At 41.7% G+C, this 17,488-nt stretch overlaps 1 protein-coding gene across 1 annotated transcript in view; it reads right to left on the reverse strand.

The window, feature by feature from the left end:
• shank3a (SH3 and multiple ankyrin repeat domains 3a) overlaps window positions 1-17,488 on the reverse strand; it is a gene marked incomplete at its 5' end in the record, with an annotated part of 258,696 nt that overhangs the window by 205,783 nt on the left and 35,425 nt on the right. Inside the window, one exon of the mRNA XM_080761381.1 lies at window positions 14,610-14,813. Within this exon, the coding sequence (XP_080617507.1) occupies window positions 14,610-14,813 (204 nt within the window). The remainder of the gene's footprint in view (window positions 1-14,609; window positions 14,814-17,488) is intronic.

The following is a 17,488-nucleotide window of genomic DNA, read 5'->3' on the forward strand; positions in this document are numbered from 1 at the left end:
TGTGGTACCAAGAAGCACCGTAAAAACTGCAGAGATATGACGAAAATATAATCAACATTAGTCAAAATACAAAGTCATACAACGTATACAGTTTAGCCAAAATAAACTTCAAAACTTGACCATAAACACCAATGGTATATTTCTTAATCAACATAAGACAACTTGTAGCTATAAAACATTAGACATGAATTAACTCTTGTAAACGGTAGTCCTTCGGGAGCCACGTGTTGCAGCCAATGTCACATGACAATAGTGTTTACATTACGGCAATAAAAGACGCTCTTTTTAACTGACTAAATATAAAGACACTCTAGGCACTATTACATCTTTATCTCACGAACCTCATTCCGCCTTCCAAGGGGTGTTAATCATGAACTTTCAACTCTAACGTCACCTTGTATACCTGAATGCCCAGAGTGGACATGGCCAATTCTGCCACATAGTGGACAGTTTTAAAACCAAGTAAACCATGGCATATCACCACAAATATAGAAAAACAGAAAAACAGCAATTAACAATTAAGGTAAACCATAACTTCTTAAGTGGCAATAACTTCTTGGTTGGTGGCCATTTAAAATCTTTTTTGAATGCCAGTGCCAAGTTAAACTCATTCAACTATATTCACTAAAGCTACTGTAGAGTTCTAAAAGTACATGGCAGCATCTGCATAAAACCCCATAGGCACCACACTTCAGGTGACTGTCTGGAGTCCATTTTGTAAAGGAGACAGTTCATAGCAGGCAGCCTGGCTCCAGCCCTGAATCGCTAGCCACGTCCATTAAGAAAATATGTATTCAGGTCTGGAGTCTCTGCCTACGGCAGCGTTAGTGTCGTTCGGAAATCCGATCACAGCAACTGATTGGCCATGAGCATCAGCCCCGTCACTCGACAGCGTCAGACAACAAACATGGCTGCCCCCACTGCGGTGACTCACGAGTCACGACCGTATCAATCTGGCTATTAATATCGGCGTATGATAAATAGTTTCTTTACAGAAACGACAGGTTTTATAAACATCATCATCTGACATATTTTACCGCTTTTGTTCACATGCTAGTAGCGCTGTTGGCTGTGGTTTGTTTCGTTAGCAAACGGGTTAGCCATAGCCTCATGATTGACAACAACGTCATCTGCTTTCCTACTATTCTGCCGCTTTGACAACGTCCATCCCATAAACTGCTGCCGTGGGGAGGGCTTTCAGTCTGAATAATGAAGTGAAACGAAATGAAAAATCAGACTGAGTGTCAGGCTAAGTGTATAGGGGAGCAGACTTACAATCTGAAACATACTTCAATGAATAAAATGTGCATGGTAGAGAGAAGGGATTCTCAACCTGTGGGCCGAGAGGTATTGCAAGTGGGCTGCCAAATAATTGGCAAAACACAAATATTGAAATGAGGACATTTAAAACATAGCAGTGATACCAATAAGTAAGAACCAATAAAAAATAACTTAAAACCCCAAGGGGGTCCAGGAGGGAAAATCAAAAATATCGGAGTTGGAACCTGAGACCTTGACCAGCCTCATTTACCCGCTGAGAGCTGTTCATGAGGTGGACAGCCACTGCCCCCGCCGGCGGGGGATTGGGGTTTAAGATTATTTTGTTAAAAATAAGAGTTAAATAGCTCTATATTGTGATGATAGTACCCATTGCTATAGTGTTTGTTCAGTAATAGGCCTAGCCATAAGGTCTAAGGAAAAAGACAGGAAGATTATATGAATGAATGAACGCCTTTATTTCAGACTAGAAATCGGTCCTAGAGAAACATACAAAACACAAAATACAATATACATCCAATAAAAAACAGTCAAAATGTACATGTTAGACAGGCATTTGTGTTATAAATAAAGGCTTTTAAGCCAAGGCTAGAGGAGTATCTAGTGCAACTATTGACAGGGTTATTAATACTGACGATGATGCTAATCACAGACTCATGTGACTCCAAGCGACACGTGAATCTATGCATTAAGTTCCGGGGAGAACAGCTTGAAAAGTATTGACTCTTGCAGCCACAAACATTTCACTTGCACTTCACCATCTAGGCTTTTTGAGAAAAATTCTCATGGCATCATTATACGCTACTTGAAGTTTCTCAATAATTGTTTTTTGTATAGCTTGACCACAAGTGGGCTGTGTAGAGTGGTGTACAGTAAGCTCTAAATAGAGTAATCTTAACTGCTTTTGAACACATACTGAACTTGCGTGCGAGGGTGTTCGCCTGTGCATACATCCTACGACACTATCTGTGTATATCGTCATCATCTGTCAACTGTTCTGTAATACAATGTACTACAGACACCGAGAGTGGGACAGAGGACAGCTGTCCTTCTCTGATCCTGATTCTAATACACGCCTACACACCTTCACGTTGATGATGATGATGATGATGATGATGGTATGTCTCTGAAGATGTTACCAGGAAAGATCGGTGTCACTCTGGAAGACCACAGGTTTTATGAATCTGTTATTGATTAATATAACCCGAGAACACTAAACCTGGGTGATTTTCACCCAGACAATTATGTTTCTGTGATTTTCATAATGTTGCTGATGTCTGAGGTGGGTTGGTTCTTGGGTACCTTCATGATGCTCAGTGACATCATAGAAGGTTTGTTTCCCTGACCACATCCCTGTTTTTGAGTGGTGCAACCACTCCAATGCCCAGCTTTGACCGTCCATTTGTCTTGGTGTCCCTATGTATGTGTAGGGTACCAACAGGGGGCGCTGTTGCACCACTCACTTCAGACAGGTCTGATTGTTTTCTACATGCAGGTGTTCGGGTGAATTTCACCCGTGTGTAGTGATATCCCTTACACCCACAATGGGCTTTTGTTTCTCACTGGATCATTCTCAGGAATGAGTGGACCAAAGGAGAAGTTCCCATTTCCCAACCACCTCCCAGCGCCTCCGCCCCCCATGACATCTCCATAATAATATTGCTGTAAATATTTCTTATGGTATATATTACATCGGGTAAAATATATGCGGGTATAGTGATGGCTTGACGTACTGTAAGTTAATTTGGTTTAGTGCTATTATTTGCTATTATTTTATGGCAGGTCATTTATTATTTTAAATTGGTAGCAGTCATTATTTAATTATTGTATCAATCAGTTTCAAATTACTTTGGCAGTACAGACAGTCAGTTTGTAATTATATTGATATAGTGGTGTCAAGTTTCATATGATTATTACTGATAACATGGTTTATATTGTAGTGTTTGTTGTCTCCACCAGGCCGAAGGCATGGGGAGAGAGTATGTTTTGCACTCCGCCCGTGTGTGTGTGTGTGTGTGTGTGTGTGTGTGTGTGTGTGTGTGTGTGTGTGTGTCCGTCCGTCCGTGTACAGCTAATCTCTGGCACCGTTAACCCGGTTGATGGCAAATTTTGCAAACACACTCCAACGATGAACCTCTTCTCCACATTTTCCAGAACAGCCTGTTATAGCGCCACCAGGATGAATGACAAACAGTTAAACAGTAATTACAATATTATTATTATTATTATTATTATGTGTTATTATTACTATTATGCACTTCTAGTATGTCTGTGATTAGCACACGCATTCTGTGGTAATAAGTGCCTGGAGGGAAAATTGCTTAGATATTCATTGATCATAAATTATTACCGACCCACCGACAAACATACATTTTGCATACGCCTGTAAGGTCGCCAAGGCTAGTGTGATTTATGCATTACCGGTATATCAAAACGCATTAAAAGAGATAAGAATTGGATAAAACTAAGGATATAAGAAGATAAAATCATTGTGAAAAGGCCATTATTTTAAAAGATGACTTGATTCATAGCCTTAGATCCTCAGGCATGGTGTTCCAAAGCTTTCATTTTGATGCCTGGGCCCTATAGGACCGCAGTATAAATTAGGGGAATTGACAACTGTTCAATTGGGGAACAAGTGTGCAAAGAAAACTAAATTGCTGAAATGCATACAAACAATGTATACACACGGAAAGGTGAGCACCAACTTGAGTTCAAGTTCAACTGATTTGAAATATGCGAATGGAAATTTGGGTAGTGCCAAATTTAACCGTAAAACCAAAGGCTCAGACATTTTGCATCTTTACTTGACACAAATAGAAGAGCGGTTCATTGTGTCCAGGTGAATTCCCATCTGTTATAGCCAACATTCAACCCCCTACCAACATTTTCTACAAGAGCTTCACTTTCAGAGTAACAAAACAGATATCTTTTGGCTGTAAATTCTTGCTAAACATGCCATACCTCTGAGCTATTGATGAATTAATGTGCATTCAGAAGCTTTGCGGGTGATCGAATGATGAATCAATAAATTATAAGAAAGGCCCTCCAGCACAAGCAACTTCCATCTGCTTTTGTCGTTTCCTGTCCCTGCTAAGGGCCCCAACTCATAATTGGAACAGTAACTCATGTCCAAACATAATAATAACCACAGAGAGAGAGAGAGAGAGAGAGAGAGAGAGAGAGAGAGAGAGAGAGAGAGAGAGAGAGAGAGAGCTAGGTAGAGAAGATGGGGAACCAGAAGGACTCACCGTGATCAGTTATTTACTTTATACAGCTATCATCTGTCATTCTTGGAACCATATGAGCCATGCCAAGCTGTTCAACTAAACAAAAACTGGGTACATGGTCCTAACATTATCCACACCGCATTGTTATTTTTGTGTAATGAGGTTAATAGTCCACTTTCTGACATTACACCTTGCCTCGTCTCAGAAAGCGACAGAGCAAAGCTTCTCATCTAATGCCAGTCAGCACACACTATTATGTGACACATGAACCACGCTTTGAAGCTACACCTCTGTGTGCCGTCTATGTCTCTCCCTGTCCCTGATGGCACACACATTGATGGACAAGCCTTGTGATTATTTCAGAATGATGACAGCTGCGGTAGATAAAACACTGCAACCGAGTGTGGTATTATTGCTGCCACATTTTGATTGACACGCCGCAACAAAACTAAACACACACACACAACCTATGAACATCACATATGATGCACACCTACACACCCTCACGCCTTTGGAGGAGCCACTCACATTGGGGAATTGGATGAATAGGAGGTGAATAAAAGAAACACACGTTAATAACAATACGCATTAAGGCAACAAGCACAGGGGACAACATCTGCTCTCTCTCTCTCTCTCTCTCTCTCTCTCTCTCTCTCTCTCTCTCTCTCTCTCTCTCTCTCTCTCTCTCTCTCTCTCTCTCTCTCTCTCTCTCTCTCTCTCTCTCTCTCTCTCTCTCTCTCTCTCTCTCTCTCTCTCTATATATATATATTATATATTGGAGAAGTTGTACCCAAAAGTTGTACCCAACACATGGCAAGAAACCCAAAGCCACGAACAGCTACGTCGCTACTGCAACGCCCACAACAACATCTTACACACTACACCCACACACACGGCAGTGACGTCACACACTTACCCTTCGCAGTGTTCGGGACCTATCTCCTCCTATGTCGCCCATCGCCAACACTGAACACCAGCCGCCAAACAATGGTCTTTGCACTGGCACCAATAATAATGCCTCCCTTCCACACTCACGCCGCCAATGCATTTGTTTACTACAAACACTATCGCTCGAATCACCCACACCCCTGAGGCTTCCCTACACGGAACACTAACCACTGTTGCCACACTGCGATGAGCGCCTGCAAAGCGGGCGCAAAATTCTAGTATATATATATATAATCCATCCATCTTCAATTGCTTATCCGGAACCGGAGTCGCAGGGTTAACAGTTCCAAGATATTCTTCCCTTTCCAGAGCAACATTAGCAATTACCTCCTGTGGGATCCCGAGGCATTCCCTGGCCAGTGTGGAGATATACCAATCCCCCCATGTGGTCCTTGGTCTGCCAGGGGGTCTCCTCCCAGTGGGACATGCAGCAAGGAGCTCGGGAGGCATCTGTACGTAATCCACATAACTCGAGAACCATTCGCCCCACCGACTTCAAATTTGACACACACGGTTCCACACCACTAGGGAGTGCAGTGCCCGGCCTTGAGTAGGTGGCAGTAGCACCACAGAAGGCTCTGGTCAGACCTAATGAGCCTAAGTCTGGTGAGACCTAATGAGCCTAAGTCCGACTCCCCTCACCTGTACAATTCCCAGGCTCTGCCTCAGCCAATTGATTGCCATGGTAACCCCACAACTGCCATTTGCTTTTCACAGCACTCTTCAGACAGACAGACAGGCAGACAGATACAGAGATGTCCATGTTATGGGCACAAAAGGGACACAGGCGGTTACAACAGGTGCTATGAAAACGGGTATTGCACTAGGTTCCCAACTTGCATCGTTCCCAAGTAGGCCAGTGGCCAACGGGCACTGGTCTAGTTTTGATAACCCACGGTGCCACACCTAGCTATTTCAAGTCAGTGCTGAAAGCACAAGCAGAAAGTTCAGAGATAGATGTTTTGATAACATTTAACCAATCATGGCTAAAGATATGAAACCATCATTTTTCCAGACAGAAAATCTAATGATTGTCCATTGTTATGTTGCTGTCTACAATAGAAGAGAAACCTCATTTTTATAGACAAACATTGTTCTAGTAGCAGCATTTATCTGATGTACAGTATGCCTATGTGTCTATTTACATGACAAATGGACTGTATTTTATATAGTGCTTTTTCCTAGTCTTTCGACCACTCAGATCGCAAAAAGGCAACCATGCAAGGAAACAACCTGCTCATTGGGAGCAGTTAGGGCTCACTGTCTTGCTCAAGGACACTTCAACATCCTGTACAATCCAGGAGGAACTGAGGATTATACCGTACAGTAGGATCTACAGTATCTACAGTAGGATTATACCGGGCACCTTCCAGTTAATTTACTGTACCTCCTGAGCCACAGCTGCTGCACCCAATGTCTGTCCCCTCAAAAGTAGACCGATCACAGCTTATGCCGCTATTTGGGCTGGCCAAATGGAGACATTTTATTAATCGGTTACAGTCAGGCCTTGGCGGCTAATTAACCATTAACCACTAAGGAAAAAATGCGCTATTTTATCCATTAAAAAGACAAATAGCCGGCTACAACAGGGTTTTTCGAGTCCCAGTCCACCCCATGAAGTTATGGTCCACCTGAACGGGGGAATTAGCAGCCACAACGTTGCGTGCGTTATTGTGAACACATGCACTGCGACGCACACACTTTCCCAGTAGCCTAATAGCCGATCTACAAGCTCACAACGCGTCGCGCTGTGAGCACAAAATGAAACGAGCGTTGAGCGAGCGGTGCATAATGGTTACACTCCCAATGTTAAATGACTGTATAGTTTTTATATCTATTATCAATAATATAATCAACCATGCACTCGAGGGATGTATGGGGAAGACCATAGATAGACCAAGAATAGATGCCTCATTGGCCGCTGCAGTTCGTTGGAGCGATGTGTGTTGAAGGAGGGGCAGAGAATTTACACTGGGAGAGGAAGTACACCGGAAGTGTGGAAGGCACGTTACGTCACGCTGCCACTCAAGTGATTACTGGCCAATCACAGCGCATCTTTTAGAATGTATGAATTTCACAGAACCAGTATTTATTGAAAATACCTACGGTGCAGTATAGGGTTACGTAAAGGGCAACTTCATAGATTTTGCACCTCATGAGGAGTGTTTTTTGTGTTTTTTCTATTTGTATTATATTTTATGTGATTTCGACATATCAAATCTCAGTTCTTTACGGAATACTTTGGGCAACACTTCATGTGTTCTGTAGTTCTAGTCAGACCAGCCCCATAGCTCGGCCCTGGGGGAGTCTGCAAGATTTTGTTCAGCCTTCTTTCTCCTTCACTGCTGCCTCTGTTGTGCAATTACAATGGTGTCTGCCAAAGTGCCAACACTCCACACACGAATATTTTCGGGTCATCTCGGAGTCAGAAACGAAACCAACAGAACTGATTCTTTGAATCAGCCTCACACACGCACTGTTGTTGATTCTCTCAGATTTTCTATTTTTGTGTAAGATGACTTAAGTGTGTGTCTCTGTAATGTTTTATTTAATTCAAATAAGTGCTTTTTGGAGCTTCTAGCGATATAATAAAATCGAGACCAAGGTAAGCTAGCAAAATATTCCTCCGTTTTGTTTTAATAAAAAATGAAGCTGATGTACAAGGGTAATCACCCCTGATTAGCTTAACTTTTGCAACCCACATGAAAATGAATTTGCTAGAGCTGGAGAGATGGGGAGACTCAGGTCACTGAACAAACACACTGAACAACACTCTAGCATTGATTAAAATCAGAATAGTGCCTTTTAACTTAAAACTTTTGTTTAACCACAAAATATCACTATTACCCTCCCTTTTCCCTTGTCAAAAACAAATATAGAAAGAAAACGCACAGATAAACAGCTCCAGGACAAAGAGGCAGTACTGACTGTTGCCAATGTCATCAATGCACTGCATGTTTACTGTAATTATGTTCTATGGCAGAATAAGGGGTGACACCGAGTATGACATTTGTTGGTTTTTCCCTTTGATTGATAGAATACTTTATTAAACAAAAATGTAAACAGCACAGGTACAGTCAGACATTTGAGCTAAAAGGATAACGTTATATAGGTATGGGGATTTCCATTGTGTTTGCTTTGCTGATTAGATCAACTGTGGTTTTTAATTTCCCTCTGGAGATTAACAAAATATAAAGTATTCCTATTCTAGTCTACAATCTATAATCAATACAGAGCAGATTAATACCACAGCAATCAGTAAATTGATTATCACCTCTGCAACCTTATGCTGGTGTGGGTTGGAAGAGACAGTGATTGGCTCTGACTTTTATCTGCTGTTCATGTCGTGTTCACTCCCCTCAAGATGAGAAACTGATAAGCAGCTAAAAGATTAAAGTTAAACAGTATACGAGAATAAAAAGCTGCACACCAGTATTGCTGCTCCCAAATGCAATTTGACCTGGTAAATTGCATTTGGGAGCAGCAATACTGGTGTGCAGATTTGTATTCTGGTATAGTGTTCACAACCTTCCAAATGGATTGAAGACTTGCAATACGCAATTCAGATACGCAAAAGAACATACACTTCACTAGCAGGGCTGCCAACATTGGACTGTGAGAATCCAGGTGATTTGTTTTGGGGGGGTGGGAGGCACTCTGACCTTTTAACATAGTAGATGTACGTTCAAATGTTTTTTTATTATAATTTTTATTCCACGATTTTGTAACCCATTTTTCACCCCTGTGTCAATTATTTAATGTGATCCTGGGCTCTACACACCCTCCGCCAACCTAGTCGCCATATATGGGGGACATGGGGAGAGCAACGGACTTGAAGTTGCTCCTTTTACACTTGATAGGGGGGAGTTTCCCTGGTTGGACGTAGCGCGTGGAAGGAACACGTTATTATTTTATGGATACGATTAAGCATTGCTTGTAAACCCTGTTTCCAAATATGCTATACACGTCTGCATGTTTTAATAGTGTGTCTGCACGCATTGTGCGCGTGTGTGCAAATGACTTGCCTTATGGGGTGTCCACCCACTTAAAGTAGCACTACAACACTGTTTACGAAAGACCAAGTCAATCACATAAAGAGATTACTACATTACGTTTCCCGTCATAGGGTGCCTGTGTCAAAGATGAATATACTTTTTTCCCCACTACACATACGTATAGTGCTAACTTTGAGTGAATGCGGCTTCAGCTGTGAAATACTCCTTTATAATAGTCACAAATAGTCGGACCCTGCCGCTCTGATTGAGCAAGGTAGTTTATTCCACAGAAGTGGCGCATGATGGGAAAATGCTCTGCCACATACTGCTTAATTATCCTAGTAATCAGCATTCTGTGATCTGAGCGCAAGGCTCAAGTGGTGGAATATAAGAGTTGATGAGGCCTTTTAGGTAACATGGAGTTAACGCATGAAGTGAAGTCATTATGCAATAAGCAAGAACTTGACTATAAAACAGTGAGCCAGTGTAGTGAGGATAGAATTGGTGTTATGTGCTAAGATTCTTTTATGAGGATTCTAGACATCATAATGTAATACAGTACACCTGTCTGGGAGCCAAAAGGTGATTTGTGGCTGTGTGCCACAGCTTGAGAACCCCTCACATCTTAGGTGCAGATGACTACATAGTCAGAGTCAGAGTGGATTTGTCGCTTGCAGAAACCAGCCCACATAGACAATGAAAGGTTGTCATATAAGATTATATGAGCATTATTCACATAACTTGTTATTATCTCAAAGCTTGCTTTGCTCGTAGCTTATCATATTCTGATAAAGTGGTTTGTTTGTGATTGTCAGAAACAGTCTATCATGTGTTTGTGCACGCCAGAGGGCATACATCAGATGTTTAAAGCAAGCCTCCTCTAAATAAATCATCTCATTCATGAAATTTGGTTAAGCATGAAAGTGGCTAATGTAACCCCAGACTTGACTCAAATGCTTAGCGTGGCAGCATGGATGCACCAGCTGGAAAAAGGAAGACAAACACAATTAATGGGAACTTTCTTGGTCTGCATGAGCTGCTTTGCAAGTTCAACCGAGTGACTTTTACACTGCCCACTGCACTACGACTGACTGGATCGTTACGCTTAACCCATTCTGACCTGAGATCAGATTCATACGAGGTTTCCACGGGACACACACTGGTCTGATTAACCCATTCTGACCTGAGATCAGATTCTAGAAATGTCAGTCGTTCTTCGATTTTTTCAAAAATAGCAGACCTACAAGCTCGTATCGCGCCACTCGGTGGCGCGATATGAGCTTGTAGATCTGCTATTTTTCAATAGCTAAAGCATAACATGATGCCAACACCAAAATGGGTGCCCGGTCAGAATGGGTTAAATCAATGGATTAAATAGATGCTCACACTCTCATTTTCAATTGCATTCAGTCAAATAAAACATTCTTGATAATCCAGCCTTTTCAGTGTATGTTACAAAACTGCTATTTGTCAGCCAAGAAGATGTTATTCCTTCATCGGTTTATTAGAATAGACCCTGAAAGTGGGCCGGAACGGTCCGTTACAGCATTCTGTTAAAATATCCTGTGCCGGCACGCCATATGATTAAGAAGAGGGTGTGAAAAGCCCATAATCTCCAACAAGAAAACGCATGTACCAACGTTAGAACATTTCGTACCAGCAGTGCCAGCGTATTCTGTGCTGTTTATGGCGTTTATATTATACCCATGGAGAGGTTAAATCACAAGTCGCAACGTCAATGTCTGTGGTGCGCATGCGTGCACAGCTGGACTGCCTGTGATCTGTTCACTGTGCAGGTTGCAGATCCGGTCTAGAGTGTATATGGAAACAGCCTTTGTGCACATGTGCATGTGCGTGGAAGGAACACGTTATTATTTTATGGATACGATTAAGCATTGCTTGTAAACCCTGTTTCCAAATATGCTATACACGTCTGCATGTTTTAATAGTGTGTCTGCACGCATTGTGCGCGTGTGTGCAAATGACTTGCCTTATGGGGTGTCCACCCACTTAAAGTAGCACTACAACACTGTTTACGAAAGACCAAGTCAATCACATAAAGAGATTACTACATTACGTTTCCCGTCATAGGGTGCCTGTGTCAAAGATGAATATACTTTTTTCCCCACTACACATACGTATAGTGCTAACTTTGAGTGAATGCGGCTTCAGCTGTGAAATACTCCTTTATAATAGTCACAAATAGTCGGACCCTGCCGCTCTGATTGAGCAAGGTAGTTTATTCCACAGAAGTGGCGCATGATGGGAAAATGCTCTGCCACATACTGCTTAATTATCCTAGTAATCAGCATTCTGTGATCTGAGCGCAAGGCTCAAGTGGTGGAATATAAGAGTTGATGAGGCCTTTTAGGTAACATGGAGTTAACGCATGAAGTGAAGTCATTATGCAATAAGCAAGAACTTGACTATAAAACAGTGAGCCAGTGTAGTGAGGATAGAATTGGTGTTATGTGCTAAGATTCTTTTATGAGGATTCTAGACATCATAATGTAATACAGTACACCTGTCTGGGAGCCAAAAGGTGATTTGTGGCTGTGTGCCACAGCTTGAGAACCCCTCACATCTTAGGTGCAGATGACTACATAGTCAGAGTCAGAGTGGATTTGTCGCTTGCAGAAACCAGCCCACATAGACAATGAAAGGTTGTCATATAAGATTATATGAGCATTATTCACATAACTTGTTATTATCTCAAAGCTTGCTTTGCTCGTAGCTTATCATATTCTGATAAAGTGGTTTGTTTGTGATTGTCAGAAACAGTCTATCATGTGTTTGTGCACGCCAGAGGGCATACATCAGATGTTTAAAGCAAGCCTCCTCTAAATAAATCATCTCATTCATGAAATTTGGTTAAGCATGAAAGTGGCTAATGTAACCCCAGACTTGACTCAAATGCTTAGCGTGGCAGCATGGATGCACCAGCTGGAAAAAGGAAGACAAACACAATTAATGGGAACTTTCTTGGTCTGCATGAGCTGCTTTGCAAGTTCAACCGAGTGACTTTTACACTGCCCACTGCACTACGACTGACTGGATCGTTACGCTTAACCCATTCTGACCTGAGATCAGATTCATACGAGGTTTCCACGGGACACACACTGGTCTGATTAACCCATTCTGACCTGAGATCAGATTCTAGAAATGTCAGTCGTTCTTCGATTTTTTCAAAAATAGCAGACCTACAAGCTCGTATCGCGCCACTCGGTGGCGCGATATGAGCTTGTAGATCTGCTATTTTTCAATAGCTAAAGCATAACATGATGCCAACACCAAAATGGGTGCCCGGTCAGAATGGGTTAAATCAATGGATTAAATAGATGCTCACACTCTCATTTTCAATTGCATTCAGTCAAATAAAACATTCTTGATAATCCAGCCTTTTCAGTGTATGTTACAAAACTGCTATTTGTCAGCCAAGAAGATGTTATTCCTTCATCGGTTTATTAGAATAGACCCTGAAAGTGGGCCGGAACGGTCCGTTACAGCATTCTGTTAAAATATCCTGTGCCGGCACGCCATATGATTAAGAAGAGGGTGTGAAAAGCCCATAATCTCCAACAAGAAAACGCATGTACCAACGTTAGAACATTTCGTACCAGCAGTGCCAGCGTATTCTGTGCTGTTTATGGCGTTTATATTATACCCATGGAGAGGTTAAATCACAAGTCGCAACGTCAATGTCTGTGGTGCGCATGCGTGCACAGCTGGACTGCCTGTGATCTGTTCACTGTGCAGGTTGCAGATCCGGTCTAGAGTGTATATGGAAACAGCCTTTGTGCACATGTGCATGTGCGTGCGTGCGTGTGTGTGTGTGTGTGTGTGTGTCTGTGTGTGTGTGTGTGTGTGTGTGTGTGTGTGTGTGTGTGTGTGTGTGTGTGTGTGTGTGTGTCTGTGTGTGTGTGTGTGTGTGTGTGTGTGTGTGTGTGATGACTGTGATCACTGAGCAGTAAATACATGATTACAGAAAAAAAGCAGTGCTTGGAAAGGAGTTTGATTGGCGCTTGATTTATTATTTCTGTGTGCTTGATTATTTCCCCGACCCCGCTCACAACTAAACCACACACTCTTTCTTGTCTTGACATCAGGAGCTCTGGCATCAATGAATAAACCAACATTCTAAGCACTTTTGTGGTTGGTCCACTCCAGGCTGACACATTATTAGGATAGATAGTTTAGTTATGAATTAATTTAATTTGTTTAATTTAATTTTAAACTAAAGTAATTGTCGAATTGGATATTTATATTGAAATTTTGTGTTAAGATTAACACAATATGTGTTTTGATATATTTTATTTATTTAGCTGTATAAATGTATGTGCTTGTAATTTCAAAACAGCTTAATTTGTATATTTTCAAAGAAAAGTAGTTGATCAGTTTGATATTGATATTCATTTTGAAGTAAATCTTTTATTTGTTTTGTTTTTTACACATTTGAAATGTGTCAACATAAACATGTAATTCTGTGGTACACACCATTTGGAATTTCTATACCATACTGAAAAGAAATCACACCCGTGTGAAGTGAGGGGCGCTCTTATCATCGTACATCATCCAATAAAACAAAAGTTACGTATTTACGTCACCAATAATAGTGGTCCCTTATTGGCCAAGGGTTTCCACCGACATGCAGACAGCCGATTTGCTCAGGCACACAGGTAAATTCTCTATTCATTGTCAATGGCATTAAATATTTGTGTTCAGACAGAATCTACACTATAGCTGTTTATAGGAGGGGCTAGCGCCCCTCAAAAATATGAGCAGGAGAAGGTTGGGATATAGTTCCTGCAAGAACTTAAAGCCACCTTCACTATTGCTCAGTGGCAAGCAGCAGGGTTAATAATGCTTTTTTGTTAGCATCATAGACTTATTATTACTGATGATATGATTTGAGGCCTGCATATAGTTTATCTTCATCCATAGCCTTGTAGTCGGTACTTGGCAGGACTGACTGTGTGTTGACAAGAGCACTGTTGCACTTTCCTGTTTAAATCACCATCTCTATTTTGAGCCCCGACTTCAAACTCTGTTTCCTGTCTCGTCATTTCCCCAACAGTTGTCTCCAGACATGTTGAAACTAGCATCAGCATCACTCTCTCACAGGTGTCGAATATAGAATACATTTTATTATGGAACCTACCTCTAGATACGGTACTGGGGCGATGGAGGGGAAGGGGTATTCCCTCAGCTGTCTCTCCTCATCCAGAAACTTGCCAGCTTTGCCATTGTAGGCCGGCTGGAAGAGGCCATAGTTGAGCACGTCCTTCAAGCTCTGGTTGAGCGTACAGAGAATCCGTTGCTTGGACAGCCAGATGGGAGCGTCCACATTGAATTTCATGCATTTCTGCAGAGAGAAAAGGTAGGCTATATGTTAGTCATTTTCCACTAAACATTACACATTAAACTTGTGTAATGCCGGTGAAAGCTTGTATGGAAATATGTAGTGGTAACAGTGGTGAAAGGTTATATGGAAATATTATATTATATTATAAGAGCCATTCAATGTCTCACGGTGGATGTGAAAAGATAATGAGGGCTATATAAGCTTCCGAATCTGCCAAACAATCCACACAGCTATTGCAGCATGCGAGCAGTAGTAAACAATTGCTTTGATAAAGTATGCCAAAGTTCACTCTCAGTGCTTTTGATAGAGGTAGTTGAAGATTGTGTGTGAGTGTGTGTGTGTGTGTGTGTGTGTGTGTGTGTGTGTGTGTGTGTGTGTGTGAGAGAGTGAGAGAGTGAGAGAGAGAGAGAGAGAAAAAAAGTACTCTCCCCACAACTGCCGTGTCTTGAGGAGCGATATTCATGCTCTGAATGTTAAACATGAATGTTTTCCACTCAAATATTACTGTGTACTGTGTAAGGGGCCTGAGCTAGTTTGGGGGGTGGGGGTGAGGGGGGCAGGTATTGAAAACTCCTACAGCGAACAAGCTAAAGTAAAATAATAATAATAATAATAAAATAAAAAGACACTCCAATAACCTCTGTGCTCTACGGTAGGCAAATGTGTACCGTGTACCTAACCAACCCCCTTATGTGTCTCTCCAAATGTGTTTTTGTTTTCCTTTATCAGGAGATGCTAACTGTTCGACTTCACATAGCCCCTTTTCAAAAAGTACTCAAATGACCAGGCTTTCCGTTAATCTCGAAGAGATAAGATCTTGTCTACACTGAGACTATAATGCACCTCTACAGAGATACCACATTGTGGAGCCTGAGGTACAGAATGCACAGAGAGAGAGGAAGGGGGGATAGGGAGAGAGAGGGAGCGAGAGCAAACCCCACAAGTAATAAATCAATCAGTGCTGCCTGCAATATCGATTTTGGACCTATCCTATTCAACACCACTTCACTATTAATACTCAAACCTTGAGGACCATTGAGAAATGGCATTACAATGCTAAACAGGCAGCAGAGCACACACAAAATGTAGCTGCGCTGAGGCAGGAGAGTCAGACTTGTACCAGAAACATCAGCAGCACTGTGAGAACTCACAATCTCACTGATAATTCTACAGCTTGGGTATACAACACGTAGCGCAGTTTTTTCACAAATGCATGCACGCAACTATGTGCACACGCACAAACACATACTCTGTTTCTCTACTGGGAGTCCTCCGTTTGATTTCATCTGCCATGCACACAAAATGGAAAGCTGTTTTCCCTCCTAAAATATAACACAATTGACATCAACCGCAGCTTTGAAAAGCTGCTTCCTCAGTTTCAGACAAGATGTTCAGGTTCGTGCCACTCAAGAGACAATGAAAAAGGCCACTGGAGAGTTGTCGAAATAGAGTATTCTTGTCATTTACAAAATGGCATGGAGAGGGAAACAAAATACACACATGCACTGCTCAAGCATGCATACACATATACACTCATGGAGGTGCAGTGCACACACACTGTATGCACACATCTAACTACAATGTTTGTTTCTGTTATTATTAAAGTTAACAGGATGAGCTTTTGATTGCCTGCCTTGCTTAACATGCTTACCCATAATTCCGATTTGATAAAGAAAAATGGGCTTTTCATTTATCTGCAGGCATTCTGTTGTTTGAGGTGGAACAAATCCTGATCAACTGCAGCACTGCAGAGGGATTACACCATGACCGAGAGAGAGAGAGAGAGAGAGAGAGAGAGAGAGAGAGAGAGAGAGAGAGAGAGAGAGAGAGAGAGAGTGCGTGCGTGTATCTATGTATCTGCATATTTTGTGTCAGTCTGTCATGCCTTCCTGTGTGTGTGTGTGTGTGTGTGTGTGTGTGTGTGTGTGTGTGTGTGTGTGTGTGTGTGTGTGTGTGTGTGTGTGTGCGCGTGTGCATGCTTGCATGCACCATCTCTGTTTTGTTAACATGTTAATGTGTATTTAGGCCTACTGAATATATCTGACAGACAGACATGCTGCAATGACATTAAATAAAATAACCAAATAAATCATAGGATATATAGCAAAAGCCTGTTACTGTGTATGGCTCTTACACAGCTCTGTTCATGATTCCATAGGTTGAATACGAAGTCAAGAGAAAGGTTCCAGCCCGTCAACTGACACAGAGGTGTCCTTTGGGAAAGCTGTAGGTGACTTTCTCTTTCTTTCTCATCAGCCACTACATCTTATTTGTCTTGTTCTATGAAACAACCTTGGGTGTAATTCTGTAAGTGTCAGCTCAAACAACACCTGTGTAGTATAGTGTGCGTGCGTGCGTGCGTTGGACTTGGATTGGGTCATGCACGTTAATGAAGCTGTGTGTGACCGTGAAGCATACAATTGGTCAGTAGAAATCACTCCACCCACACACACACATACTCTTATGCCTTCCTTTAACTCTTTGCCAGATCGAAGGCATTTCAATGTAGTTGATAGGCAGTGTTGTTCAAGTTACAAAAGTATAGAGTTATAGTTAGTTACTTATCTAAAAAAGTAACTAGTTACTTTACTAGTTATGAAAGTAACTATTTTAAAGTTACTTTACTTTACTTTAAAAAATAATAATATAAAAAACGATTTAAAAGAAGGTTTTTT

The sequence above is a fragment of the Protomyctophum bolini genome (assembly GCF_963924005.1).
Source record: "Protomyctophum bolini genome assembly, chromosome: 4".
Classification (NCBI taxonomy): Eukaryota; Metazoa; Chordata; class Actinopteri; order Myctophiformes; family Myctophidae; genus Protomyctophum; species Protomyctophum bolini.